The 27,643-nt window shown below is 44.6% G+C and overlaps 1 protein-coding gene across 2 annotated transcripts in view; it reads right to left on the bottom strand.

The window, feature by feature from the left end:
- Window positions 1–22,372, bottom strand: part of KDM5C (lysine demethylase 5C) — a 31,873-nt gene extending 9,501 nt beyond the window's left edge. Inside the window, exons 1-14 of one of the 2 annotated variants that reach the window (XM_090264441.1) lie at window positions 21,778–22,372; window positions 17,607–17,684; window positions 14,905–15,027; window positions 14,421–14,591; window positions 13,753–13,887; window positions 12,873–12,996; window positions 12,582–12,763; window positions 11,205–11,363; window positions 9,336–9,455; window positions 9,046–9,204; window positions 8,255–8,436; window positions 7,999–8,161; window positions 1,739–1,858; window positions 1,434–1,628 (exon numbers count right to left, since the gene is read on the bottom strand). In XM_090264441.1, coding sequence (XP_090120567.1) covers window positions 1,434–1,628; window positions 1,739–1,858; window positions 7,999–8,161; window positions 8,255–8,436; window positions 9,046–9,204; window positions 9,336–9,455; window positions 11,205–11,363; window positions 12,582–12,763; window positions 12,873–12,996; window positions 13,753–13,887; window positions 14,421–14,591; window positions 14,905–15,027; window positions 17,607–17,684; window positions 21,778–21,927 — 2,061 coding nt within the window. In that variant the 5' untranslated portion in view covers window positions 21,928–22,372. The remainder of the gene's footprint in view (window positions 1–1,433; window positions 1,629–1,738; window positions 1,859–7,998; window positions 8,162–8,254; window positions 8,437–9,045; window positions 9,205–9,335; window positions 9,456–11,204; window positions 11,364–12,581; window positions 12,764–12,872; window positions 12,997–13,752; window positions 13,888–14,420; window positions 14,592–14,904; window positions 15,028–17,606; window positions 17,685–21,777) is intronic. The other variant, XM_090264442.1, reaches the window with a different exon arrangement.
- Between the last annotated feature and the right edge of the window lie 5,271 nt (window positions 22,373–27,643).

Here is a 27,643-nt window from a genome sequence, read left to right as displayed (position 1 = left end):
ATAGAAAAAAGTGCTCAACAAATATTTACTGTTATTAGCTCGAATTTTCAGCTAAGGATACCTATTTCACAGGCTTATTTATTTTACTAAGAAGGGAGCTAAGTCTCAGAGAGAGAGAGAGAGAATGGGTTACTAACTTAGCCAATGTGAGAATCTGACTGCAGTCAATTTTGACTGAAGCCAGGATATGCTCTAAGGATGAAGTCCCCTAAGTATTTCTGGACCTTGGACTCCTCTGAGAATTGGATGCCAACTATGAGCCCTCTCTCAAAAAGTGTACACATGTATGCATACACAGTCTCTTACAGAATTCCAAGATTAGGGGTCCAGAACCATTCTCTATTCAAGTATAAAGAAATCTGAATGGCAGAGTGAGAACGGCTAGTCTTTCCACCTTGGTTTGGCTTTTTCCTGTAGTCTGGCATGGCCCCAGGGTCACCGTTAATAACAGTACTCAACAGAGAGAGAAAGTGATGCCTGGAAATGCACAGGGCTCACCAACTAATGCCACAGACTGACAGGCCCCAGACTTCCCATGCTTACTCCTACTGCAATTCTCCTTACAGCCCATGCTTGTAGGAAAGTTATAAATGAGTTTTAAAATAAGGAAGTATTACCCTAAATGGGCAGCAAGCAATCTCTTAGGACTGGAATTCCTTTGTAATCCTATGGAGGACTCTAAGTTATGTAATTCCCTAACTGGGCAAGTGTGGAGCTTTAAGAAGGCAGCTGAACTACACTCATCTACACACACAACTGACACATGCTTATGAGAAATCTATTCGAAGAGGACTGCCTTCTACTTGGTAAGAGTAACTTAGTGTGAGCTACTAAGCCATCTGAATGTAATAAAATGGCATTTCCAAAGAAGTAGTCCATATTTCAATCATTTTCTTCACGTATCAATATTACCAATAACAGCAGCTGCTATGCTGCAAGTGCAGTAATAGATGCTTTGACAAATATCACCTTAACTCAAGCTTCACTGCCTTGTTAAGTTTTTATTTCCATTTCACAGAGTGGGAAAGTGAGACTATGAGAGGCTAAGTGACTTGAAAAGGTCATTCAACTGATTTGCATGTCAGTCTGCCTCGTTGGGCTATTTAAATAATAATAGCAGCTATACTAGCACCTGCTATGGCACAGTTACTTAATAAACATCTTAACCTACTCATCTACTCAAAACATAAGCGCTATTATAATCCCAATTTTTCAGACATGGATACTGATGTCCAGTGAAGTAAATTAACTTGCTTGTGGTTGTTGGTAATGGCAGAGCAGGGAATGGAATGTGGTTCCTCATCCAAATGCATGTAGTTCTTTTTACTATTTCCCAAGACTAGAAGCTACATTTACTTCTTGAGGCTGCCCCTTCCTCCCCCACCTGTGCCATGCTAGGGTGCCTGATCCAGGGCACCTTCCCCACCACTCACCTTCTCCAGCAGAGCCTTTCGTAGACGCCGCTCCTCCTGCACCATGATGAACATCTCCTTATGCACAGCTGCTGCCAGGTTCAGGTCCAGCTTCTCTGGGCAGGCAGCCATCTTGCATATGAGCTCCTCGTGAGAGAAGACGCAGTATCTGCGGAGCCGGCGGTAGTGCTCAATGCACTGGCGCCCAGCTGGCAACTGTGAACAGGTCCAAAATTGAATTTCACAAAGTCTGGAGGCCATGGTGCCTCAGCCTCCCCATAACCCTCCTGTTTTTTCCCTTCCAGCCCACCACACTCCAGACTCACCCAGTCAGCAGTGCAAAAGTTGACAGCCTCGGCAAAATTGTAGCCTTGGTTGAAGCCACTGTGGTAAGCACGAGGGAAGGTAATGACGAATTCTCCTGCACACTGGTTTGTGCGGACCACCTGAGGCAGAAAGGCCAGAGACAGAGGTTTTCCAGGCTGCAGAAAACTGATCGAAGAGCAGGGTTCTCATGGAGACAAAGGAAAGCCTCAGGGATCGCAGTCTGACAATAGATTCCCAGGCCCTCAAACTCTGAAAGGAGAGACCATTGGTCTCTGCTCTCAAGGTTTTGTGTTGACAGATGACAGGAAAACTTGAATCAAAAGTAAAAAATACACACACCAAAATATTTCAATTTCACTAGTAATTTATATAAAAATTTAAAATATCACTTTTCATTAAACTAGTCAAGGTTTTTTTCATTAGTAATTATTTTTATCAGTCATATGTGCAGTTTTAAGAGCCAAATGGTTCTAAAAGGTTTGTTACAAAGCAAGCAGGCCCTGTCATTCTCCACTCCCCAGCCTAGCACCTTCGCCTCTTCTGATTATTTTGGCATGTACCTTAAAACTAAGTAAATAACATGTCTATATTAAAAATAGCCTACCTCTCAATTTGCTTAATTGTCTATGCCTGTATTAGTAATTTAATCTCCACCTTTTGGACAAGTGTCCAACTCTACTGTCAGTTTTCACCTTTCTGTAACAGTCTCTCACAGAGCCAGCCTGGACGAGCTGATCCCCCACCGGATCATCACTCTCCCATGAAGGAGCATCAGTGTTCCCAGACACCCACCCCCGTTTTCCTCTTTCCTCGTTTATTCCTTTGCTGTGCTTGAGTACATTTTCCTTTAGCTTTCTGAGAAATGATGGAAAGAGCTTTTTGGGGGGTGGTATATTGCATACAGAATTCTAAGTTGAAAATTATTTTGAAAGCATAGCTCTCATCCTCTAGATTCTAGTGTTGCTTTTGAAAAGTCCGAAGCCATTCTGATTTCTAATGCTTTGAATTAAACCTGTTTTCTCTCTGAGGAAGCTTATAGGATTTTTCTGGTCCCAGTGTTTGATATGAAAATCCACCAAATATACCTTGGTGTGAACCTATTTTCATTCCAGTACTGGGTAGGCCCTTTGTTTCTAGAAACAGTCGTTCAGTTCAGGGAAATTTTCTTTAATGATTTCATTAATGATTTGTTTCTTTTGATGTTTTATCTATTTTCTTTTCAGAACTCCTATTTGAATATTAAACCTAAACAAAACCTGGTTTTCTCTATATTTTCCCATCTTTATCTTTTTATTCTATTTTTTTCTGGGAGATTTCCTTAACTATTCATCTTCTAACTTAAAAAATTTTTTTTTAGTGTTGCTAGCATAGTTTTAATTTCAAAGAGCTCTTTTTTGTTCTCTGTATGCTCTTTGAAAGTAGAATTTGTTTTTTCATGTTTGCAATAGATGCTCATCTCTGAAGATATTAATGAGGCTTCTTTTCCTTTCCTTTTTTTTCCTTAAGGTTTTATTTATTCATTTTTAGAGAGAGGAGAAGGGAGTGAGAAAGACAGGATGAGAAACATCAATGTGCGGTTGCCTCTCGCTAGCCCCCAGCTGGGGACCCATCCTGAAACCCAGGTATGTGCTCTGACTGGGAATCGAACCGGTGAGGCTCTGGTTTGCAGGCTGGTGCTCAATCCACTGAGCCACACCAGCCAGGGCCCTCCTTTCCTTTTTAAAGTTCACTTCTCCCTGCCTATGCTCTGTGTTTCTAAGTTGCTTTTTTTTCCTATTTGGTTCTATTTTCTACAGTTTACTTGGTCATATGTTAATTTGTGGCTACTTATATTAAGAGTAAGAAATGAAAAAGAGGAATAGAAACTCTGAATATATAGGTGAAGTTTATCAACTGTGAGCGTCACTGCAGGGTGATCTGGCTGAGCCATATAGTTTGGGAAACTCTAGGTCTTTCTTTGGGGCCAGCTTCCCCAAACTCTCCCATTTTTTGCCTAAAGGAAAAAGGTCTGACTGTCAAGTGTTCTGAGGGCCAAGTGGAGGAATATGGTTAGGAACCTGACCATCTAGTACGTACACAACAAATCCTCCTATTTTCACTGTACCCTCCACCCTCAACTGTACCTAGAAGACCTCAATCTAAAATCTATTTTAACCTCTTCAAAACTAAATTTCCAGTCTTTTTCTAGCGAGGAAGGGTCACCTTTCCAGCACCAGCACGAGAGGATATCTCACAGCTCCTTATATAGATAGGAACCAATCCTTATTTTCACCTCACTCTTCTTTAACCCCAGAATGCCTGGTGCCACCAACTACTAAACCTTTAGAGGACTTTGAGGTATAAATCAGGTGGGTTCTCAGATGTACCAGTATTGGTTTAAGGTTGAGTTTTCTTATCTGTTTTCTGGTTTCAAGCATTTTATCACTGTCTTGTTTATCCATCTGTTCTTTTATCTTAAAAGAAAAAAAAACCTTTTGTGCTGTTTTAGGGGAGCTTCACTACAGAATGGAAGTATCCACATATATGTTTAATTCACCATCTTTACCAAGAAATCTCATAAAGTTTTCTATGATGAATATTCAACGCTGATGAAGATAAAGTGAAATAGGTAGTGTCAACAAGGGGACCAACAACTTGTACTCTCTAGAAGATAAAACTGCTAATACCTCTCAAGAACCTAAGACGTTTATACCCTTCAACCCAACGATTCCTCTGCTAGGATTCTAGATTAATGTGGAGAGAATTAACATCCTAACAATACCGAATCTTCCCATTTGTGAAAACATCTACACATTTATTCAGGTCATGCTCAATTCCTACCTCCAATACATTTTCTTCTCAAATATACCCCTGCTTAGAGACAACATTAGCATTTCTTGCCTGTATTATTGCACTGGGCCCCATTACCAACCACTAGAATTATTTTCCAAAACGCAAATCTAACCGTACCGAGAAGCCCTCACTTGAATCCCCATGGCTACATGATAATGCCGCAGCCAGACAAGCAAACTCTTCCTCCCAGAGAAATTTCTACAAATGCTTTTTGACCACCTCACCACCCCCTTCCTAAGGACCCGGTCTGTTGTTTTGTACCACCTCTAGCATTTTATCCTACTTGTTTACACTCCTCTGTCCTCCACCCATCTGTGCACACCCGTAGGCAGGGACTGGTTTATTTACCTTCAGGGTGATGACAGAGGTCTTGCACACAGAGGGAGTTCTAGCAATATTTGTTGAATGATCTAGTTCTAGCCTTACTTTATAGATGTGAAAACTGAGTCCCATCAAAGCCTCAAGTAGCAGAGCCAGAAATAGAACCTAATGCTCCTGATTCTTTTTTTTTTTTTTTATTTTGGTTTTTCAATTACAGTTGTCCCCTTTTCCCCTAATTTCTCTCCCCCACCCACCCCACCCCCTCTCCCGCAATCATATCCCTCCCCGTTGTCCATGTCCATGAGTCTTTTATATAGGTTCTTTGAAAATGCTCCTTCCTGATTCTTTATCTCAACCTACCCCCTCATTTGACAATGTCACTTTACCGTTTCCTATGTAGTTATTTTAAAAGCTCTCCTCATTTTCTGCAGCTGTTAAAAAATGACCCAAATGTCCATCAGCTGGTGACTGAATAAACAAAATGTAGTATACCTGTACAATGGAAAATTATTCCATTATTAAAAAAAAATGGAATTCTGATGCAGGATACAACATGGATGAACTTTGATAACGGTATGCTAAATGAAAGAAGCCAGACACAAAAGACTACATATTATTCCATAATATATATGAACTGTCTACAAAAGACAAATATGTACAGACAGAAGGCAGATTAGTGGTTGCCTGGGACCAGGGAGTTGGAATGGAGTGACTGCAAAAGGGCATGAAGTACCTCTTGGGGGTGATGGAAATGTTCTAAAACTGGATCGTGGTAATGGTAACACAACTCTAATTTTGCTGAACGGTACACTTAAAATGCATGAGTTTTACAGTATGTAAATTATACTGCAATAAAATTGCTTTTTAAAAAGACTTTGTATTTTTTAAAAGGTGATTATAAATAGTTCATAATAAGAAAACAAAATCATTCTAGATCAGCACTGTCCAATATGCCAGTCACATATGCGCTTTAAAATTCTCTAGCAGTCACATTAAGAAAGTAAAACAGGTGCAATTAATTTCAATGTTTTATTTAACTTAATATAGCCACAGTATTACCATTTCAATGTGTAACTAGTATACAAAAGTATTATTATTTTATATTGTTTGTTTTGTACTAAGTCTTGAAATCCAATATGTGCCTTAACTTTAAGCATTTCAGTTAGGACTAGCCATGCTTCAACTGCTCAGCAGCCACAGGTGGCTAGTGGCTACCAAACTGGACAGTGTCATTCTAGACCACACACTGATTATTGCTATGTCAAAATTTACATAGAAAAACAACAGTGGAAACAGAAAATGTGAAGGAAATAAAGACCTATTTCCATTTTGGGGGAAGGGACTTTTTTTTTTTGGCTTTTCTTATTGTTGTTCTTTTATAGTAGTCCCAATTTTTTGTTTTATAATGAAAGTAATACTTATACTATATATCTATAAAAAGAAATGGCCTTCTCTCACCAAAGAGGAAGGAGGGGCCAGGCTAAAGATAGCTCTGGGGGAGCTCCAACTGGCTAAACTGCAGCCTGCCAACACGAGAATATAAAAATCACAGGTGTCTTTGATTGAGGGATACTGCCATGAGCAAGAGAAATGCTATGGAAGCAAAGAGCACATATTTAAAAGTCTGTGATAAAGTTTTTTAAAAAGAGGTAAAGACTCAACAACTACATATATATGCATCTTAGCTGTCTGAATCCTTAAGGAGAACCCTCCTCTACTCTTATAAATTTTCCTTGACATTGTAGGCAAGGTTTGAGGAAAGGTCAGCCCCAGTGACTAGTTGAGAAGAGAACTGGAAGGGCCCTCGATCATCTCAACATCTAACTTCAATAATTCCTAAATGGAGTAAGGCAGAGGCAGAAAAGGATACTCTACTTCTAAGTGAAAGAAGGTTGCCTAAACTGTTGAAGTTTTCTCTAATTCCCTAGATATCTCAAACCCTGGTTAAATATCACTAAAATGTATAATAAAAAATATTACTCAAAGGGTATGTAGTATATCAAAACAAGGTGAAGGTAATTCAGGTGAGAACCACTGACTCACTCCAAAGCCTTACTGTACAGCTGTCCAGGGATCTCAAGGAGACATCAATTCAAAACATACTTACTGCCTACCATACTGACTGCATTAGACTAAGTGGCAGGGCAGGTAAGGGGGGTAGGGTAGGGGGGGAGGAGTACAGAACAAGACTCAAAGAGGTGGTAAATGTACAAATCCCGTTCCTACAAGGCTGATCAGGCTGTTTTAAGATCAACCCGAGAGAACTCGCTGATGCTAATCAATGCTGCAGATTACAAAGAATATTGAGTCTCCTATAGGTAAGCCAGGTTGTACCCCCAGCAAAATGTTTTATAGGGTGAGACAGGTCCACAGAGGAGGACAGTATAAGCCAGGACTCTGGGTTCAACTTTTTTTTTTAATGTTGAAAGATATTAGCACTTTTTTTAAGATTTCTTTTCTCTCCCCTTGGCTTTATTGAGATACAAAACATTGTGTAAGTTTAAAGTATACAATGTATTGATTTGAGAGACTTATGTATTACAACTTTTGACCTGTTAAATAAGTAAAAAGACCTACCCACTGCTCCAAGGGTTATAGTATGGGAGGTATGGCAGAGCCTGCTAGTTATCCTCTGATAATTCTCTCACCTTTTTTCACAATAACATGACCTCCAATTTGTCGCTGGTATATAACCATCCAAAACAAAAACGACATTTCCCAATTTTCTCTGCAGCTGTATGTGGCCATATGACTAGATTGTGACTAACAGGATATGATGTCTGCCCTTAAAAGTAAGGAGACTTGTCTTGCTCTGTCCTTCCCCCATTTCCCTCTCCCACTGGCTGGAATGTAGATATGATAAGAAGCCATTGCGGAGGTGTTGCCCTCAAACACATGACCCAGATGGCTCACCATCACATTGTATATCTAACCACTATTATTTTGGGTCTCTATTAAGAGTTGTCAGACTGACAGCCTAACAAAGATACAATAGGAATGACAAAGGGGGAGGGGAAGATTCCAGACAATGACCACCACCACCACCACTACAAAGGATATCACTAAAATCATTCCTACCCCTTGTCCCTGTTTCCTGGACACTCACCGGCACACCATGGGACATGAGGGTATTGGGATTCATGAGGGTGACAAGCTGGTGCAGGAGGTCAGGCTGACTATCAAAGAGCTCAGGTGTTAGCTTCTTCATCACCTCCTCCAAATGTTCTGCTGCAAGCGAGGGTACCCCATACCAAGTCTTCGGTTCGCCCCTGTCCAAGTGGAAAAGGGACATACAGAGTGATCACACCCGTGATCCTGAGGGAGTCCACTTTGCTTTACTAGCTCCCCAGGATCCCACTCACCAGTGGAGGTAGTTGATTGAGTAACTCCAGTGATCCTCAATATGCCAGCAAAAGGCTGAGAACACCATGCCTACATAGAGCCAGGGCACCTTCATGCCGGAGATATCCGCGTTGATGTGGCACAGTACAGACTGCTCCAATACCGGCATCACGTTCAGGTTCCAACCACTGGTAGCATACTCCTGCCAGGTCAAGTATTTTGGAAAGGGGATGAGGGTTTTGATAAATAGTTGAGACCTTTAGCCCAGGGAACCTTAATTTTGAGGTCAGACCTTTCTGAAACATCTATAGAAATAGTATAAGTATTCTTCTCTCCCCACAAAATACATGTGCAGGAAATTTCAATTCAATTCAATTTCAGGGAGGCTGACAGATATACCCACCACCATGGTATCTGCAAGTTAAAAGACCCTGCTTTGAACCAAAATGCAGCCTTCCTGGGAGGCAGGCCTGGGCTCTCATTTTGTCCTGCACACACAATCCTAGTCCCTGAACTTCTTAGGAACGAGCCAGGCACCCTGCGAGGCATCTCACACACCTTCTCATTTAATTCTCCTAACAAATTTGTAAGGTACATACTATCCCCAAGCTACAGACAAGGAAACGGCCAACCTCATGACTGGAGATGCCATGCCTGCACTAGGCTGTGTTCTTCACACATATATCGTCTCACCGAAACCCCACAGCAACCACAAAAGATGGGCATCCAACAGAGCCACTGAGTCTTTCAGACACTAAATGACTTGCCTAGGCTCACAGAGCTGACATATAACCATGAATCATCCACTCACCTCCTCCTCAGGGGTTAGGTGACGCTTACTGTCACTGACAGGAAAACCGCTGCCAAATTCTTTGGAATGGATGTCGGCCCCATACTCCACTGTCACATCCTCCTCAATGCTATTTACCAGCCGCCAGAACTCCTTCTCCACAAGTTCTGTGGGCACCATCTGGGGAACAGGGGTAGCGAATGACTATGGCCCATCATATCCTAGCCCCACTGGCCCAGGAGAGCTAAGACCATCAGACACCAACACCTATGACCCTAGCCCTGACACTACCCCAGCCCTCCATCACCTACGTGCACGGGCATGTTGAAGTAATCGGCTTTAAAGGAGTCAGCCATCTCGCCAAAGCTCTGCAGAGTGTATTCCCGGGTAGCCTGCTCAAAGCCAAAGGCTTCGGGGGGGCGCTTACACTCCTGAAACCCAAAGGAGAACATGTCACCAAGGCAGAGGCAAAGAGGTGGAGAAGCCTCAAAAGCAGAGCTGGATACGGGTAGGAGCAGGGAGGGAAAATAGCCCTAGGTCTGCACTCAAGGCCCCTGAGGCAGGCCTCATTTAATAGCTCCACCTTTTCTCCTAGGACTTCACTTTAGTTTTTTCATTTCCCACATGCTTGCTACCCTGCTTTTGCTCATCTCTTCCTTTAGGACTTTACTATCTAAACCATGGGCTCTGACTTAAATATACTATGCTATGTTCTTCTGCCACCATTTTTTCTCTTGAGTTAAAACATGAGTTTATACAGGGTGCTTAGGAAAACTTTACTATGCCTGGACTGGAACTACAGGCCTGGGGCATTGACAGTGAATACTGTGGTATCTGGGAGGATGGGAAACAAAAGCACTAGCTTTTACGGTGCCAAACCCTACACTGTTCCTGTGCTTTAGATTTGCCTCAGAGGGCTGGATGCGGGTTGACCTCACTTTGTACCTACATTTATGGTTTTATATGAGAGCTGTATGTACCCCAGAGTAAGACACATGCTCTTTTCATGTCTGAAATATAAATGTCAATTGGTCCATCGGCCCATGACCACTTAAGAGCCATGCAGAGCTGAGTCTTTGCCGTCTAGAACACTGTTGGTATCCAAATTCCTCCCCAAAGAACTCTCCACCACTACCAAGCCCACTCATTATGCACTGCCCTGGTCTCTTCCCTCATCTGTGTGTGTGCATGCAACATGCACACCTGGTCTCTCCAACCACAGTTCCATTCCTAAGATAAAGCTAGAGAGACTACCAACATCTGCTCTCCAGAAACCCAGAGAGAAAAACAGATGCACACTGAGAATTTGGATGAAGGTCGGAAGCTCATGGAACAGACCTGGCAGACTTTGCAGGCCTCTCAGCCCTCACTGCTATTTCAGCGCTCTCCTTACTGCCCCTCTTACCCTTCTCCCCATATATCCTCGCTTCTGTTCTGCATTCCCTCTATTCCTTGGCCTAGAACTCCTGCCCACCTTTTCTGAGGGTTTGCATCACTACAAACCAATTTAATTATCACAACAGAGGGAAAACAAGTAAATATTATACCCATATGATGGACCCCCTATAATAAAAACAAACCATACCCATGAATAAATTTAATATAGAAAAATGATTATAAAATAACAAATGAAAATATACAATAAGATCCCAAATGTGTTAAAGATATAAATATGCAACACAAAAAGATGAGAAGAAAATATACCAGACTATTAACAATGGTTGTCTCTAGGTGGTGAGATGATAGGTAATTTGTCTATTTTCCAAGCTTTCTAACAAAACAAAGAATAAAAAACTTGGAAATCAAAAGAACAATTTTTTCTTCATATTCCTGTCCTCTAAACCTCAATCCTGACACCCACCCTTAGTCATTTTCCTTTCAGAACTTCTACACTTCCAAGTTTCAAACACACAACTTGGCATTTCATTACATACAGTCCGTCTAATCAGGACCTTCGCCTTCCCAGGTGGTCTGGGAGCTCCCAGAGGACACAAGCAAAGGCTGAGTGAGTCTTCTCCTCCTCCTCCTTTTCCCAAAGCTCTGCTCAGCCTAGTCCCCTCCCAGGGGCCCAAAACATACAATTGTGGCTGAGTTAGGAGGCTGCTCTCAATAAAGCCAGATGAAGAAAGGCAAGGATACCCTATAAGGCAGACACGGACTGTGGTTGGGGAAGGCCTTACCGCCATGACACACTTTGGGCACCGCCAGACACCCTTGGGAATCTCAGGCAATGGAGGCAGCAGACAGAAGATATGGTAGTTGTCATCACAACCATCACACAGCAGGAGTTTGTCGTCCTCATCCCCTCGGGAACACATCCGACATACGTAGGACTCGATCTGCCAGGGAAGGGAGGCAACAGTTATCTACCAAAACCCAGTCCAGTCTTTACACAGTGGACTCCTCCAGAAAGGACCCAGGTCCATTAGGAACCCACCATGCTTGTTAGCTGGATCATTCTCGACCCCATATAGGCTAGTCATGGTAGCTCGGGAGTTTACCTGCATACAGGCACAGTCCCCCCCAATAAACTGGCAGAGCTGTGAAAGCAGAGTCTTTACCATTCAATCTTGACTCCCTCATTTTTATTCATTCAATAAACACTTAATAAACACTTACATGTTCTACAGTATAATGGACTTTGCGGAATAGTGACGAATATGACATGGCATCAGCCTTCTAAAGGCATCCACTACACCAGACATGGGTTCATAAAATTTAACAGGCAGTGTTTAACTACCAATAGTGGCCCATAAAGGGTACGGTGAGACAGTAGAAAAGAAAGCACTCAAATCAGCTGAAGATAAGGAGGGAAAGTCTTAAGGAAGGACTCCACTGATAAGGTAACACTTGAAACTGAAATCTGAAAGCAAACTCTAGTGGGACAGAGTGCAGGGGGAAACTCTTCCAGGCAGAAGAAACAGCATGTGCAAAGGACGGGGAAGAAAAGAGCACGGTGTGTTGAGGAAAAAACAAACACACCTACAAGTGTGTTCAGTGTGGCTACGGCAGAGGAGTGAAGGGGGCAGTGCTGGGGAATGAGGCTAGAGATCAACGGGGACTGCATCATGCATGGTAATGAGCAGCTTGGCCTTTATCCTGAAACAATGGAGGGAGTCTTCTTCTCTGGACGCTTTCTGCACTTCACCTTGACAGTATTTGATCACCCTTCTTTTTTTCCCCTAAGATTTTATTTACTTAGAGAGGAGAAGAGAGGGAGAAAGGGAGGGAAAGAAACATTAATGTGTGAGAGATATACATCTATCAGTTGCCTCTCTCATGCCCCCAACTGGGGACCTGGCCCGCAACCCAAGCATGTGCCCTGACTGGGAATCAAACCAGCAATCTTTAGGTTCGCAGGTGGGCACTCAATCCACTGAGCCACACCAGCCAGGGCTGATCACCTTTTCTGGTTCTTTGTTCCATGTGAGCTGATCTAGGGCAGGGCGAACCAGGCCCACTTTTCTGTTTAATGCAACCTGGTCCATGCCATGCTGGGAAATGCTTGTTGAAGGGAAAAGCAGCAAAGCATTAGGAAGTTAGGGCTGGGTCCTTACAAACTGAGCATTGCTGTGGTTCCTCCGCAGCCTCATGGTCATCTTGGTGCAGGGCTCTGGACTGTGACTCAGCTCTTCCTTGCTCTCCAGGAAAGTTTTGGGTGAGGTTGACTCCACCTTCATGTCCGCACTTGACTCCTCCTTCACCACAACAGTGGGGGGACACTCAGGCCCTTCCTTATCTGGGAGAGAGTAGAACAGCTCTCAGTACAGGTCTGGAACAATGAGGGACCTCCCCCCACACCCCAGGTAAGGCCACCCTTCACAATGCCCCAGCCTTTCAGGCCTCACCTTTCTTCCGCAGAGTCTTATCCTTGGCCATGAGGCCCAGGCCCATCATCTTGGGGCCTGCCCCATAGATCTGTAGCTTCTTCAGCTCTGGATTCTTTTCAATGTCTTCCTCCGTGGGTTCCGGCTGGAAGAAAGAAAGAAATGAATCAAGACAGCTACCTGGGGCAGACTGCCTCATCCTAAAAGAACAACAGCTTGGAGTATGGATCATCTGAGCATATGCAAGGGGCTGAAGCACAGATGGGCCAGGGCAAGAATTGAGAGCTGCTTTTTGGAGACGGGGGGTAAGTGAACTCCCTCAGCTCTCTCTTGGAAATGAATTAAGACAGTATTCCAATTTTCCCAACTCTAAAATTGAGACTACTAACTCCTACCTTAAAATTACAAGGGGGTTTGGGGATCACATAAATAAAGAAATCTTAACAGTATTTGACACTAACAATATAGTAAATGGCAGTGACATAATCGACTTGCTAGATTACATGCTCTGGTGAATCCAGGGACAGTGTCTATCTTGTTCTCTGTTGTATTCCCAGGGCCTAGAAGAATGCCTGGTGTGTAAGTTTCTGGCAGAAGCTAGGATATAGGTGTAAGGAGGAAGAAGAGTTCTGCACCTACAAGCAGAGTGAGTCAGGAAAATAACAGGGCAGGCAAGAAGGGAACACATAGAAAAGATATTGTATGAACAGATCAAAACCCAGCTCAAAAGCTCAGAGAGTGCAGAGAAGAATAAGAATGAACTCAGAGACAGGCCCACTACTGTTGAGAACTAGAGAACTGAGAGAAGGGAGAATGGAACAGGTAACAGAGCCTTGGCCAGAGGGAGGGAGAGGACTCTCTCCACCCCTGAGCCATAAGTTAAGAAAAGGGAAGCACTCACATCAGGCTGTAGTCTCTTGGCCCGCCGGCCATAGCTGTTGAACTTGGAAGGCTGCACAGACTGTCGAAGGGGGATGCTGTGGGGTTTGTATTCCTTGTCTTTCTCCTCATTATCAAATGGACGTGTGTTGCACTGCTGAGGAAAAATAAGGGGTAGAGGTTAGCGCATGGGGTCCCAGCCCCCAACAGCAAGGACTTCCCTCTACCCTCACCCAGTGGCAACCAAAGCTGTGCTTGCACCTCCCTGACCTATAGCAATAGATGCTGCTCAACCGGTCTTTACTGCTGACACCAGCATATACTTTGGGAATTCTTCTCATTCCTTTGTTTATGCCATTCCTCCTTCCAACCACCTCCCCATAATCATCTTCCCAACTACAGTAAATCAGATTCCATCTCTTTGCAGACCTCTCCAGACCAAAAGATCTCTCCCTCCTCTGAATTCCTTTATCAGTTAAAACCTAGTCACATAACAGATAGTCAGCTGGTCATGCGGGTACTCCAGGACCTCTGACCCTGGGCAGTGTGGGAAAAGAATGAGCACTGCTAGGAAATAGTGGAGTCTAGTTCCCAGGTCTCTAGTCCACTGAACCAGATTCATTACAAGCAAGTGTGAAAATCTGTGTCTGCGAGGGGAAGCTTCCTTCCACCCCGGCCTGGCATCCTTACCACCAGGTTGGCTCCAGACTGGTACATCTCATAGGGGTAAACGATCCGTTCATAGTGGGAGCGTAGCAGGGAGCCAATGTTTTTGCCTGGTGGGTAGTTGAGGCGCTGAGCCACCCGGGCCCACCGACGGTCCTTGCAGATGGCTTCATAGCCACCTTCTTCCACCACGATCTGCAAGGACAAGTAGGAAGGGATGTGGATATGCTATGTGTATGTACATGAGGGAGTAGGTCTGAAGAAAGGGCGATGAGGACAACTCCAGCCCCTCACTGCACTGGGGGGCTACCCCTCCTCCTATCACAAATACAAAGACTCAAATTGCAGTAAGAGATGCCCAAAAGTTCTGATGACAGCTTGTGTGCTACCAGGCTGTGCCTCTTCCATTGCAGCCTAGAGCTCCAATACCCAAACCAAGGGAACCTCCAGAATAGTAAGGATATTAAGGTATGGGGTAGGAAGGAGTTTTAGAAAAATCTATTCGTACTTTACTGAGGCTGTAGAGGTCCAAGATCCGCCGTTCAACATTGGGAATCTTTAAGGAGGAACCCTGGATTTCCCAGAATTTGGCAATCTGGTCCAAGTAGTTCAGTTTCACTCTCGTCTGGGCCTGGAAAAAGAAATGGTTCAAAGAGGATGACCCTTCCACTTGACTCTGGTATTTTGGCCTAATGTTAGGGGTGGAGGAAGAGTACAGAGGGGACCACTACCCAGGGCCTCTCCCAATGGCCCGAATCTCAAACTCTAGGCAGTGCTTAGCCCACCTCACTCTCATCTCTGCCACCTTCTGGTCAATAGGAAAGCCCAAGGTCCCAAGATGGAGAGGGTTGCATCACAAAAGCCAAAGCTTTACATATACTCCTCAATCACCCTGACAGGGCTGGATGAGTATCATCTCTTTTACAGAGAACCTCTGTTTCCTCAAGTCGCACAGCAGGTACCAGGAGATCTGAATGTTAGTATGATATAATGATATCATTATATAATACTATAATACACAATGAGATAAATACTGCTACATCGGCAATCATATTACAATGTATAAACGTATCAAAGTAATATGTAGTATGTATTACAGACTTACACAACATTACATGTCAAATTTATTCAATTAAAAAAGAGAGAGAGTGAGAGTCCTGGCTGGTGTGCCTCAGTGGACTGAGTACCAGCCTGCAAACCTAAAGGTCGCCAGTTTGATTCCCAGTCAAGGCACAGGCCTGGGTTGTGGGCCAGGTCCCTGCTTGGGGATATGCAAGAGGCAACCAATAGCACACACCAATGTTTCTCTCCCTCTTTTTCTTCCTCCCTTATACTCTCTCTAAAAATAAATAAAATCTTTAGGAAAAAAAAAAGGGAGAGCTGAATGTCAAATAACACATTTCAGCTTTTGTCTGCTACTGATTTGCTGAACGGCCCCGAGCAAATCAGTTTTGCTCTCTTGATCCTCATTTTCTAATTATAAAAGGAAAATAAAGTAAGTGCCCAGTCCTCTTAATCCAGAAGGATGGACTTATGAGAGGAACAATGAAGGCCCTCTGGAAACTCCAGAATTTCATCTAAATCCTAGGCATGTTTCAGAGAATGAAGGCTCCAAAAGAGCACATTCATGTTTTCTTACGCACCACCAAACCTGTTCCTCGGCAGCTGAAGGGTGAGAGCGCATGCTAGCAACAGAATGGCCTACTGAACTAAGAGATGGTGTACTAAAGTAGCATTAGCACCTGGCCAGCCCGGGACCCAACGTGGGCCAACCGTCCTAGGCATAAAGCATGTATCATGCTTCCCTAAAATCTCAGTGTCCCAAGCCTATGACCACCTCACCCTGGTCAGAGGGCCTCATTCTAGGAAGACCTAGATAAGTCACTACTATTTACTAACTTGCTCTGATTCTATTAAGGGAAACAGAGACAGGTCTATTTCATAGATGAAGAAAACTAAGATCTATTTTTGGAAAGGAACAACCTATGGTTCCTTAGATGTCAGAACCCCTCCATCTCAACCCTAGATTTCCAGCCCTGGCCTCATCCTTGCTCCTCCCCCTCAGCCAGCACTATCTTTCTAGAAAACCTGCCCCTGTCCCATATTAGGTGACACCTTGCCCTAGTTGTACCCTACAGATCTGGTCAGATCCATTTCTCTAAGAAACCTGTACTCCTTACAGGAGATGATTTTTGCCCTGATCCAAAGAGCACCTAGACTGACCCTAGAACACTGGTTCTCAGTGAGAGGCCATTTTGCCCCCAGGGACATATGGCAATGCCTGGAGATATTTTTGGTTGTCATAACTAGGAAAGGGTACTACTAGCATCAGTGGGTAGAAGCCAGAGATGCTGACAAACATCTCGCAATGCACAGAACAGCCCTCCATGACAAAATATTATCTGGGCCAAAATGTCAAGAGTGCCAAGGTTGAGGAACTGTGGTCTAGGAGACAAGTAAGTTTTTAGGTCATGGGTATTCAGTTGAGCCTAATATCCCCCCAGGACATTTAGTAAGGCTTGTGGATACATAGTAATGAGGGAGAGGGGTAGTAGCATATTCCTAACCTCCATTCCCATGGGAAACTCCAGGATGTTACCTGGAACTGGCTTCAGGGCACCCGTTCTCATTCTCCGGGACAGTCTCAAGCCCTTGGTGGAAAACCTCACCTACCCATGCAAAGGACCTAGACTTCCATACAGAACAAAAGGGAGAGAGAAAAGTCTACCTGCGTGACCCTCTGCCCAAATTTGTAACCATTCCAGCCTCCACACAGCCAAGTTTTTGTGTTGTTCCCACCGATTCATCTCATCAAGCACTATGGAAAGAAGATGGGAAGCACAGGGCTCTGAATGAATTGGATAATGAGGCCACATTCAGCCGGCCAAGCAACAAAGGATCTCGGCCAGACCCATACTTCCCTTTATTTGAGGCTGCTAGGGTAGGTTAGCTGACAGCGGTTCTTCAGAAGTAACAAACCTTTATGAGAAAGGCATATCCCCAGCCCTTGGGCTACTAGGTCAGAAATGCTAAATGCCCATGTTCTTGGTTATACTCAAGAACCCTAAAGTTTTCTCCATGCAACTTTGTAGAAGAGAGAATAAAGACCTAGTCAGTAAGGTACCTCAGCCAAAGAAGGTTTGAGGGAAGAGAGGTCAGAGCTCAGGTATCCATTCTCTCAACCCCACCACCAGCTATTAGTCTTCTCACCTCTAGTTCATTCAGCCTCTGGATTCGGGGAGTAAATCTGAAGTTGTCCACTTCTACAGCAAAGGGTGGCTGCCAGTCCTGAGGGGGTACAAAGGGGAAAAGGAGTTGGGTTATTCCAGCACAGTGCAAGACCAAGGACACCAAAAGCAGCTCAACACCCTATACACACCTTCTCAGACCTTTAGCCACCCCAGACCTTTTAACCTGGCAAATACTCAACCCACTACGCCAGAATTCACAACAGGGCCTTAGCAGCCCCTTAAGTCCACACCCAATGACCCATGGACAGGCCCTGGGAAACTTCTCCCAAATCCCTCCCAACAGTACAGTATGTTAGGATTTCAAGAAATAGAGATGAGGCCCAAAATTTTGACCCCAAACTTTCCCTACACCCACATTAACCCTTTATCCCCTAGGCATGTGATGTAGGGCACATGGTCTGAAAGTTCTGGAAAGCACACAGGATTTGGAGTCAGAAGACCTAGGTTCACATTCTAGCTCCACTACTTACTAGTCATAGAATTTTATCTTTCCACATGTGTTTTCACATCTACAAGGCAGGAATATGAACTCTTGCCCTGGCCTCATTACAAGACCAATAAGGAAAATTAAACTGGTTTTCAAATGACAATGTTATTCAAAGGTGCCATCATCAAGACTTGACATCTAGCCCTGGCCAGTATGGCTCAGTTGGAGTATCATCCTGTACACCAAAAAGTCACGGGTTCAATTCTTGGTCAGGGCACATACCTAGGTCGCAGGTTTGGTCCCCAGTAGGGGTACATACGGGAGGCAATCGATCGTCATATTAATGTTTCGCTCTCTCCCTTATTTCCTCTAAAATCAATAAATGTATCCTCGGGCAAAGATTAAAAAAGAAAAAAAGACTTGACATCTAAGGCTGACCCCACCACGAAATACACATGTCGGGTAGATCAGCTCTGGATTCCTGCAGGACTTAGAGGTCTGGGCCTTAATGTCTGTTCTCTCAATTTCAAGGGCCTGGGATATACACTGCAAGGAATGGAGCAAGAATCTACATCACTGACCTAGCAGGCTCCTTGGGTCCTCTCTAAAACACCTGCCTCGCACAAGAAGAGGCAGGGGAGAAAGCCCCGGGGGTGAGAAGCAGGTGTACATGCAGGGATGTCCAACTATGGTGGCTGAGAATGGGAGGTTTGGGGGAGGAGAAGGGAAGTCAGGGAAAGATAATAGAAGTGAGGAAGGCTCTGTCCTACCAAGCTAGGGCTTGTTGTGTCCTGCCCAGAGAATGTCTGTGGAGAACCCGCTGCCCAATGCCGTCCCATACAGTCCTCTCCTCCCCAAAGCCCTGGCTCCTGCTGGGGTTGTAGAAAGGACCTAGAGTAGCCAAGACCAATGCCCTCATTTTACAAATAGGAAAGAAATGTGATTTCTCCAAAAATCACATGCTGAGTTAGTGGCAGACGCAAGACTAGAACCCACATCTTCTGAATGCTAGTACAAGGCTTTTGCACTCTACCAGGCTACAAGCATTCATATACATATGCATACATATGGAAGGGGGAGGGACAGTAAAAGAAAAGAAAAATATGTTGGCCTCTTCTACATGCACATTTTTAGAAAAGAGGCCAAAGTACTCATATTTGCATCCACACATACTTCCCTGACTCCCCAAGCAGATAGCAACACCTGGGGCTCAGTCAAGCAGGGGCAAAAAAAAACCTTAAAATGTTATGGCTGAAACCCAGACAAACTCCCTGTGCCCTCTGGCCTCCCATTAGTAGGGCATTCCTTTCAGCGCAGGTAACCCAGGTAGAAAGGTGCTCAACTCCAGTCATCCTTCTTTTCTGCTGAATCAAGTTCTAGATAAAAATAAGCCCAACATCAAGCAAACTGACAGGAAATGGTAGAAGCAAAATCCTAGAGCAGGAGCTGTGAGTGCAACAGATAGCTGGGGGAGGTCCAGCAAACTGCCCTGCCTGGCTCTCTCTGGGACCTATGAGCTCCCCCATTCTACCTTTAGTCCGACACTGCACACCCCCATTTGTCAAACACTCAGTATGTCAGTAGTATCAGGATGGTGCTAAAAAGGTTGGTTTCCTGATGCAAAAAGCAAGCCCCTTTCAAGTTCCCTTGGTCTACTCCAGGGTATGAGTACTCTCCTTCAACCCGTCTTCCCCAGGAGTAATAGTCACCTGTCTAGCAATCCAGAACCCAAATTGCCCTTCCTCAGGCAAACTTCTATTTCCAAGGACCCACCATACACAGGTTCCCACCCTGGCCCAGGCACCACTCGGGTGAGTGCTTCAAATTCCAGCAAGAAGGCCTGGCTCCCAAGGCAGCCTATGAACAGCCCTACAGGAGGAAAAAAAAAAAAGAAAGAAAGAAAGAACAAAACCAGAGCGCCAGATCTCCTGAATTGGATAGGAGCACACCGCTGAAGTAGAGAAGAGAAGCATAACAAAGAACAGCCCCCTTATGTCACATACACACTACGGACATGTCACTTTTCCCCTTCCTGGTCCCCCTTCCCCAAGGAAGAGGAACACCTGCACAAGACCAGATTGCCCAGATAAATCCAAGACAGAAAAATGAAAATTCAGGCCTAAATTATTTCCTGTGTCAGATGTTGCCTCTTTTGAGGCTGCCCAGAAGTCCCACTTCTCCTTTCTGCTAGCGTTCCTGACCTTTCTCTTACCCACTGCCACTCCCTCACCATGCACAAGGATACCTCAGAGATCTGTGGCCAGGCTCCAACAAGGAAGAAATTAGCTTACCCAACACCTCCCAGAGGATCCATTTGAAACCAGCCTAGATCTGTGGCAGAGCACCAGAAAGCACCAAGTTGAATAAGAAGGCCTGTGGTGCCCTCCTCAGGTGGCAGTGAGGCTTCCCAACCCGTTTCAGCCAGAGACACCTACTCAAAAACACCGTATTCCAGACAAACTCAATTCCTGCCCTTAGAATCCCAAATGGTGACTGAACACACATATCATCATTTCTCCTCCATGCCAGCCTATCCTAGCCCTTGGGGGACTTCTCCTGGCCTGAAGCCAGGCCTAGGAGCAAAGATATGCCCTTTGTCGTTGACCTCTGGGAATCAATTGTTCCAAAGAAGGCAGACTACCATGGTTCCATTCTGAGAGTCCAAGAATATCCTATCCTCTGGGACCTCCTACATCCTGGGACAGGACAGAATAGAAATCCTCTGAGAAGGACACATACCCCACCCCCCAAGCCAACTGGTCCAAACCTGTCCATAGAAGTCAAGTCTGGGGAGGGGTGATGTGCAGGAAAGGCGTGGATACGGTCTTCAACCAGGAAAAGAAAGGGGGAGGGGGTTGGGCAGAGGAAGGCAAAGAGGGAAAAATTGGGACAACTGTAATAGAATAACAAAAAAGTGTTTTTTTTTAAAGGGGGACAATTCTCTGAACCCGTTTCAGGGGAGCCAGATAAAAGCATTCCCCATAAGACTGATTTCCTATCTGATCTACCAGGCTAGGATATTATCATAGATGGATTGGCCTGGCAGGGTGTGAGTAAATATGAGTCAACTCACATAGGAGCAAACCAATGACTACATCAAACACCTTCATAGTCACAGTAATTACCACTTATATAGAGCCTACTGCATATAGACGCTACTTAGTTTAATAGAATTTTTGAAATAACTATTCAGGGGACTCATTTCACAGGCGTGGAGAGATTATGTTACTTGTCCAAGGTCACACAGCTGGGAAGCTGGGAAGTGGAGTTTTGAATTCAGGTCTGTCTCCCTTCAGAGCTGTGATCGCCCACTACAACACACCGTCTGCCTTAGGAAAAGTGATGACAGTAGACAGGAGAAAAGCCTCATTTAGTGCAGCCTTGACCTGGGTGGTCCGGGGTAATTGAGATGTGCGTGTCCTTATCTGTGCACTCTCCCCGGCCCACTAGGCATCCCTACCTGAACCCTTACCAGGGATGATTCTGAAATGCGAGGTGGGAGCGGGGGTAGGTTTCTGAGCCCAAGTCACTTGGGGGCCTCACATCACGAGGTCCCCTGGCCCCAGCATCCTTTCTCCGATCCGCGTCGTACCCACAACGACCCCAGGCACCCCATTTCCCCACATCTCGAGCTGCCCTGCGCCCAAGACTCCCCCGCCAGCTACCCTAGATTCTCATTCCCGGCCTCGCCGCCGGGCCTTACCGCGGGTGGGCGGATCTTGCAAATGCCGGACTTCTCGGCGATGGGCCTGATTTTCGCGATATAGCCAAGAGGGTCTCGGAACTCGGCCCAGCTAGGTTCGAACACCGGGCACTCCGGCGGCGGTAGAAAGTCGTCAGACCCCGGCTCCATGGTGGACCCTAGGACTGGAGGGCTCGGACAGCCCTTAAGGACTCATGGCGGATGCCGCCGTAGGAAACCGAGGCACTGCTCGGAGACTAGGCCCTAAGCGGGGCGGCCGCCGCCCGCCGAGGGCTAAGGGGGCGTGTTGAATGCCACGCTCTGAGAGGCTCAGGCTCACGCTACTGCTGGCGCCTCTTAATCCTGCTCCGTTCCTTCCAAACTTGCTGCTGCCTCCCAACTCCTGCAGTCCTCACCACTACAGTTACCTCCCAGCCCCCGCGGCCTTCATCGCCGCCGCCGCCATCTTGGTTTGTCAGCGTCCTCCCCCTTTCACACCACAACAAACCGGATCCCTCCGCGAGGTATCCCTCCGAGCCTCGTATAGCTTGTGTGAGACCAAGCCCTAGGAAGCCTTCACCCCGTGAGGACCAAGCAGAATCAGCAGTCGTGAGTTGCCTATTTGAAAACGAGAACTCAAAAGTAGCTCCCAGAGGTAAAATAGTTCTCTTCGGCAGCGGAGGAGAAAAATGGTAATTAACTTGCCGGATCCTTTTTCCGGATGGACCGGCGGTGCACGTTTAAAGGCCAGTTCTGCGCATGCGCAATATGAAGACAGACCGGAAGAGGAGCGGGGTTGGTGGGCGTTAGGCGAAACTGGCACCCCCCCCTTCCCCCGATGACCTCAGCCCTGGCTGGAGCCCCGCCCCAACATTCTCTCTAGGGTCTTTCCGTTGTGGGCAATTGCTAGGAACCTCTTCAGCTCTGGAGCTTTGCAAGGAAGTCAGGAGGCTGCGCACTCCCCGGGGATTATGGATTTTTTAAGACTCCTGGGACCCAATGAAAGAAAAAAAGTATTTATTTCATCCAAGGTTATGTGTAGAGGCCTCTCAAAGATGGGGCTTCCATTCTTATCCACAGAGTCATTGTCAATCAGAATTTTAATGAACACTTTCAGCTGTTCTGTATGCGCTTTTATTGTGTGCATATTTGTGGCATGTACTCCTACAAATTAAGCCTGAGTGTATATATTTTTAAAAAACTATTGGCTGTTTCAAAACAGCTTATCTATTGCCTATCAGTCCTTCCCATATGAAACAGTGTTTGCGCATTTGTGAGCCTACAGTGGATTTATCAAACATCTGCGTACATGGATTGTATTTATTGTGTACAGCCCGTCATATGCTTCTGAGTACCTACCATATATATCTACTCCTATTGTGTACATGTTCACTGAGCATAGGTTTATCGCAACTACTTCGAGTATCAAACCAGTACTTTTTTTTTTCAAACCAGTACTTTGTCCATACTGCATTTGATGATCATCTTTGTTATTCAATAGTTATGGGGCTACTGCATATGGTTTGAACACCTCCTGTGCACATATTACAATACTTGTATACATGCTGATTAAGTGCTTATTTTGTGTTACCCCATCAGATTTGAATTCTTTAAGGCAGGAACAATGTGGCCTTATACATCCTTAACACTTGGCATGGTAAACAGTAAATTAATGTTGAGTAAAGGAAAGAAAAAATATTGTGTATTTTTGAGCAGCCTTAGTATATATTGACTGAAACTAATATAAATTCTTTGCAAACATTTTCTATGTATACAGTATTAAGCATCTGCTATGTGCCTGAATATGTTTGAAGGGGGTGGGGAGTGTCATTCCTTCATTCAGTTAATTGTTCCTAATCACATACTGTGTCCTAGTTAGGTGCATCATTGTGCCTGCTTCAGGACTGAGGTAAGGAGGACAAACTATGGGAGCAGGGCACACTGGTAGGAATTCACACTCTAGGGTCAAAGAGGTCCAACTTCTAGTTCTACCAGCTCTCTGCAATTTTCTAATTATACAACCTTGGGCAAGACCTAACTTCTGAAACAAATGAGGATTATAATACCTACCTTGCAAGACTGCTGTATGGTATCTGGCACATAGGAGGCCCTTGGTATCTGTTAACTGTTATTTTTATTTATGAGAATCAATATGTCAAATTTCATAAAGAATCTCTTGTTCTAGGCATCATACCTAGTGATTTTTTAAAATCACCTGAATCCTTATATTACCTTAAATCTTTGGAATCTTTATCCTCACTCCACTTGTGAAGAAACTTGTCCCAAGTAATACAAATAGTAAGTGATATTTTTCTAGTTTTCTAGGTGTCAGGAGAACCTCAGTGCCTTTCCACCAGGAATACAGGTGAATGAACCAAATGAACAGCTGTCTGGATGGGAAACAGAAAGTTAGGTGAGGTGATGCTAATGACAGCAAAATCACTAGCCTCTCGTGTGTAAGAACCAAACAGCCCATGTAGCTCTTTCATATCAGGTATCTTCCTTAATCTTTGCAACCCATTTTGTAGATATTGAACCATGTTCCAGAAAGATCAAACAATTTGCCTGCTGTTACACAGGAATTTGCTGACTCTTGGTCAAATGCTCTTCCTGTCACTTGCTCTCATGGGGAATAGAACTGGGCAGGAGAAGTTTGAGGAGAATGAAGAAGATGGGAGAATATGCAAAGTAGTAGGCTGAAGGAGGTTCAGCCTTTCTGTCTGGAGGCAGCTCAGTGAAGGACAAAGAGCATGCATGAATCAGGAGTTGGGAGACCAGGTTTGGTCCAATTCATTCATTTACAAATATTTATTAAATTCCTACTATGCACCAGGCATTTTTCTGGGCCCTGGGAATATAATGGCAACCAGAATAGTCATGGTCCCTGCTTTCCTGAACCTGATATTCACCTACTGAGATCTGCCAACTACCTCACCTACCTGAGCCTTGATTTTCTCGTTTATCTAATGAGGCACTATAATCTCTTCCTCACAGGTAGTTATGAAGATTAGATATAACGATGACTGACATTCATAAAGGGCTAGGTGCTTTAAAATAGGTATTGTTATCCATGTTTTACAGATGAGGAGACTGAAGCTCTGGGAGGTATAAACTTACCCAAATCACATAGCTAGTAAGTGGGAGAGCCAGAATTCAAACCCATCTGTCTGACAGCCGTACAATTCTTCCTGTAAAAGTCTCAGATGGTGCCACTCTCCCAACACACAATATGGTGCCCAGGAAATCAATTCCTTTTCCAAGCCTTGGGTCTTGCTGAGTACCAACCCCAGTCTGGGTACTGCAGAATTAAGAACTGGTAAGCACCAGGGAGCTCACCTTGGACTGGGGCCTGACAACCCCCTGAGAGAGAGGGTCTGGATTGCAGGTGGTGCAGAGCTGTCATTGGAAGGCTCAGGGGGCTCTTGACCACCCTCACCCCATACATATTTTCAGGATGAACTGGATGAGTGTGACTTTGTGCCTCACTGTTTGGATTTGTAAGATTGGGTTCCTTCTAGTTCTGAAGTATGTGTGAGCTGTGCGTTCTGACTCCTAAAGAGTTCTGGAATCCATCCTGTCCCGGTATGCCATTTTCTAATCTTCTACCCCTGTGAGAGCCATTACTGTCTCTAGCCTCCTCAAGGTGTCAAGGTTTCTGTGTTAACTCATGGGTGTACATATACATATATGTGTGTGTGTGTATATAGAGAAATATAGATGTATATTGTGCTTAATACATATATTAACAATAAAAATATATTCAAAATAACAATTCTAAATGAATTATAAGTTTATTATAACTCATGAAATAAAATAAAAATCCATAACTCCACACTGATATAAGTAAATGATGGAAAAGGGAAAGCTCTTTCTTAAAGGAATGATGGAGTTAGAAAATCATCAATAGATGTTCAAACTTTTTTCAAATAATAAAGCAAACTCTTAAAGCAGCTATAACACCTAGTGCCGAAGTCTTGGTTCCTACGTGCCATTTTCAATCCAAAAGAACTAGGACTTCTTGGAAAAAATGGCTGATGCCAGGGCTGGGGCAGAGAAAGTACAAGATGGGCCTGGGGCGTCTTGTGGTGCCAGAAAACAAGTGTTCAAAGGAAGGTGGGGACCTGCAAAAAGGGCACAGGCGCCAGCTTGGAGTGCCTCTGGAGGGCCAAATGTGAGGCATATGAACATCAAAATAAAGAATGATACTACTGGGTTATATATAACCCATTGAGTAAAATAAGCAACCATGAGTCCATGTGGATACAAATAAATAAATGTAGGGGAGGGAAGAGCTCTTCCTTAGAGTGGAAAGCCAACTAATACAAATCAAAAGAATGATGATATTACTATTTGGCTACCTGGAGAATCAACAGTGAATGTTAAAACTGGTGGGTAATAGAATATTTATATTGTCTCAATGCATCTCTCCATAAGATATTCATTAATTACAAAGGAAAAAATAGTAACTTTACAGTGGACACACTGCGTGGCCCAATGTATCACTTGGTCTTACTTTATTTATTTATTTATTTTTCACCTTATTTCCTCTATTTAAGCACTAACTTTTGAATTTATTCTTTAAAAAACACCACAAAGAATTCTTACGACTTTTTTTTTTTTTTTTTTTTTTTTGGTTTTTCAATTACAGTTGTCCCCTTTTCCCCTAATTTCTCTCCCCCACCCATTGGTCTTACTTTAGCTCCTACTTCCACTCCTACTGAAGCCCTGGTGAGAAAACCTGTGGCACCAGAGGAATGAGGATACACGGACTGCGCACCTTCGTGCCGTCACCCCTGGGCTGCCCTCTCCTGTTCCTTTCTCATTATTCCATGAACACATTGCAGACTCCCACACGTCCATGCCTTTTCATATGCAGTTCCCTCTGACAAATGCCCTTGTTTACCAGGCCAATTTTTACTCACCTTTCAAGACTCAGTGAAGGGAGCAGTTTCAGAAACACTTCCACACCTACCCCACTGCACCCCAAGCTGGGTTTTCACCTTCTTTGCACCCTAATGCACACTGTGCTTCCTTCTTGGCCTGTACTCATTATACTGTATTGACATAGTCTGACAAGGCTGTCCACTCCTCAAGGTCTCATCCTGTACTGTCCAATATGGTAGCCACTACCCACATATGGCTACTTTAATTTAGATGTAAAAATTTGGTTTCTTGGTGGTACTAGACACATTTCAAGTAGCCATATGTGGCTAGGGGTTACCGTATTGGAGAGTGCAGTTACAGGACATTTCCACCATCACAGAAAGACTATTGGACAGCACTGGCCTAGGACAAAGGTAAGAACTCTGTGAGACTCTAGGACTTTTGTCCTCTGTTATGTGTTGTCCCTCCCCATCCACATTCCTAGTCTGGCAGTAGAACCTTTGATATGAGGACAGCCAATGGGCTTCTTGACTTCAGGTCCTCGAATAAATCAGGTGAGGAGCTGAACCACGCCTCCATAGTCTGATCAGTGAGCCTCCCGGGGAGAGGGGGAGACAGTGCAGGAACAGCCCAGTGCTGGGACCGCAATGAAGAGGGGAGGAGGAGAACATCAAAAAGAGCTGAAGGGAGCATGAGGATGTTCCAAAGGGGCCCAAAAGCTTGGTACACAGGAGCATCAATCAATGAATCAACCAAAGATAACTTACTCTTAAGATTTAGCTTAAAAGAATTATTCATTCATTCATTCAAATCAGCCAAATCTTATGTCATCTGTGCTGTACCAAGCACCGTGCTGGGCAATGCTGTGGTCAGAGATGATTCAGACCAATGCCACTCTTGAGGTGCTTTATATAGCCTAGTGGAGGAGATAGATGATGATGTGAGGGATCTCAGAAAATGTGACGAAGGGCACATTCTGTGACGATGGACCCTTTAAGCCCAT

The sequence above is a fragment of the Furipterus horrens genome, unplaced genomic scaffold, assembly GCF_987537825.1.
Source record: "Furipterus horrens unplaced genomic scaffold, mFurHor1.1.pri manual_scaffold_17, whole genome shotgun sequence".
In the NCBI taxonomy this organism is placed as follows: domain Eukaryota; kingdom Metazoa; phylum Chordata; class Mammalia; order Chiroptera; family Furipteridae; genus Furipterus; species Furipterus horrens.
Note: the sequence above shows the minus strand (reverse complement) of the source record. Positions and strands in the feature narration are given on the sequence as shown.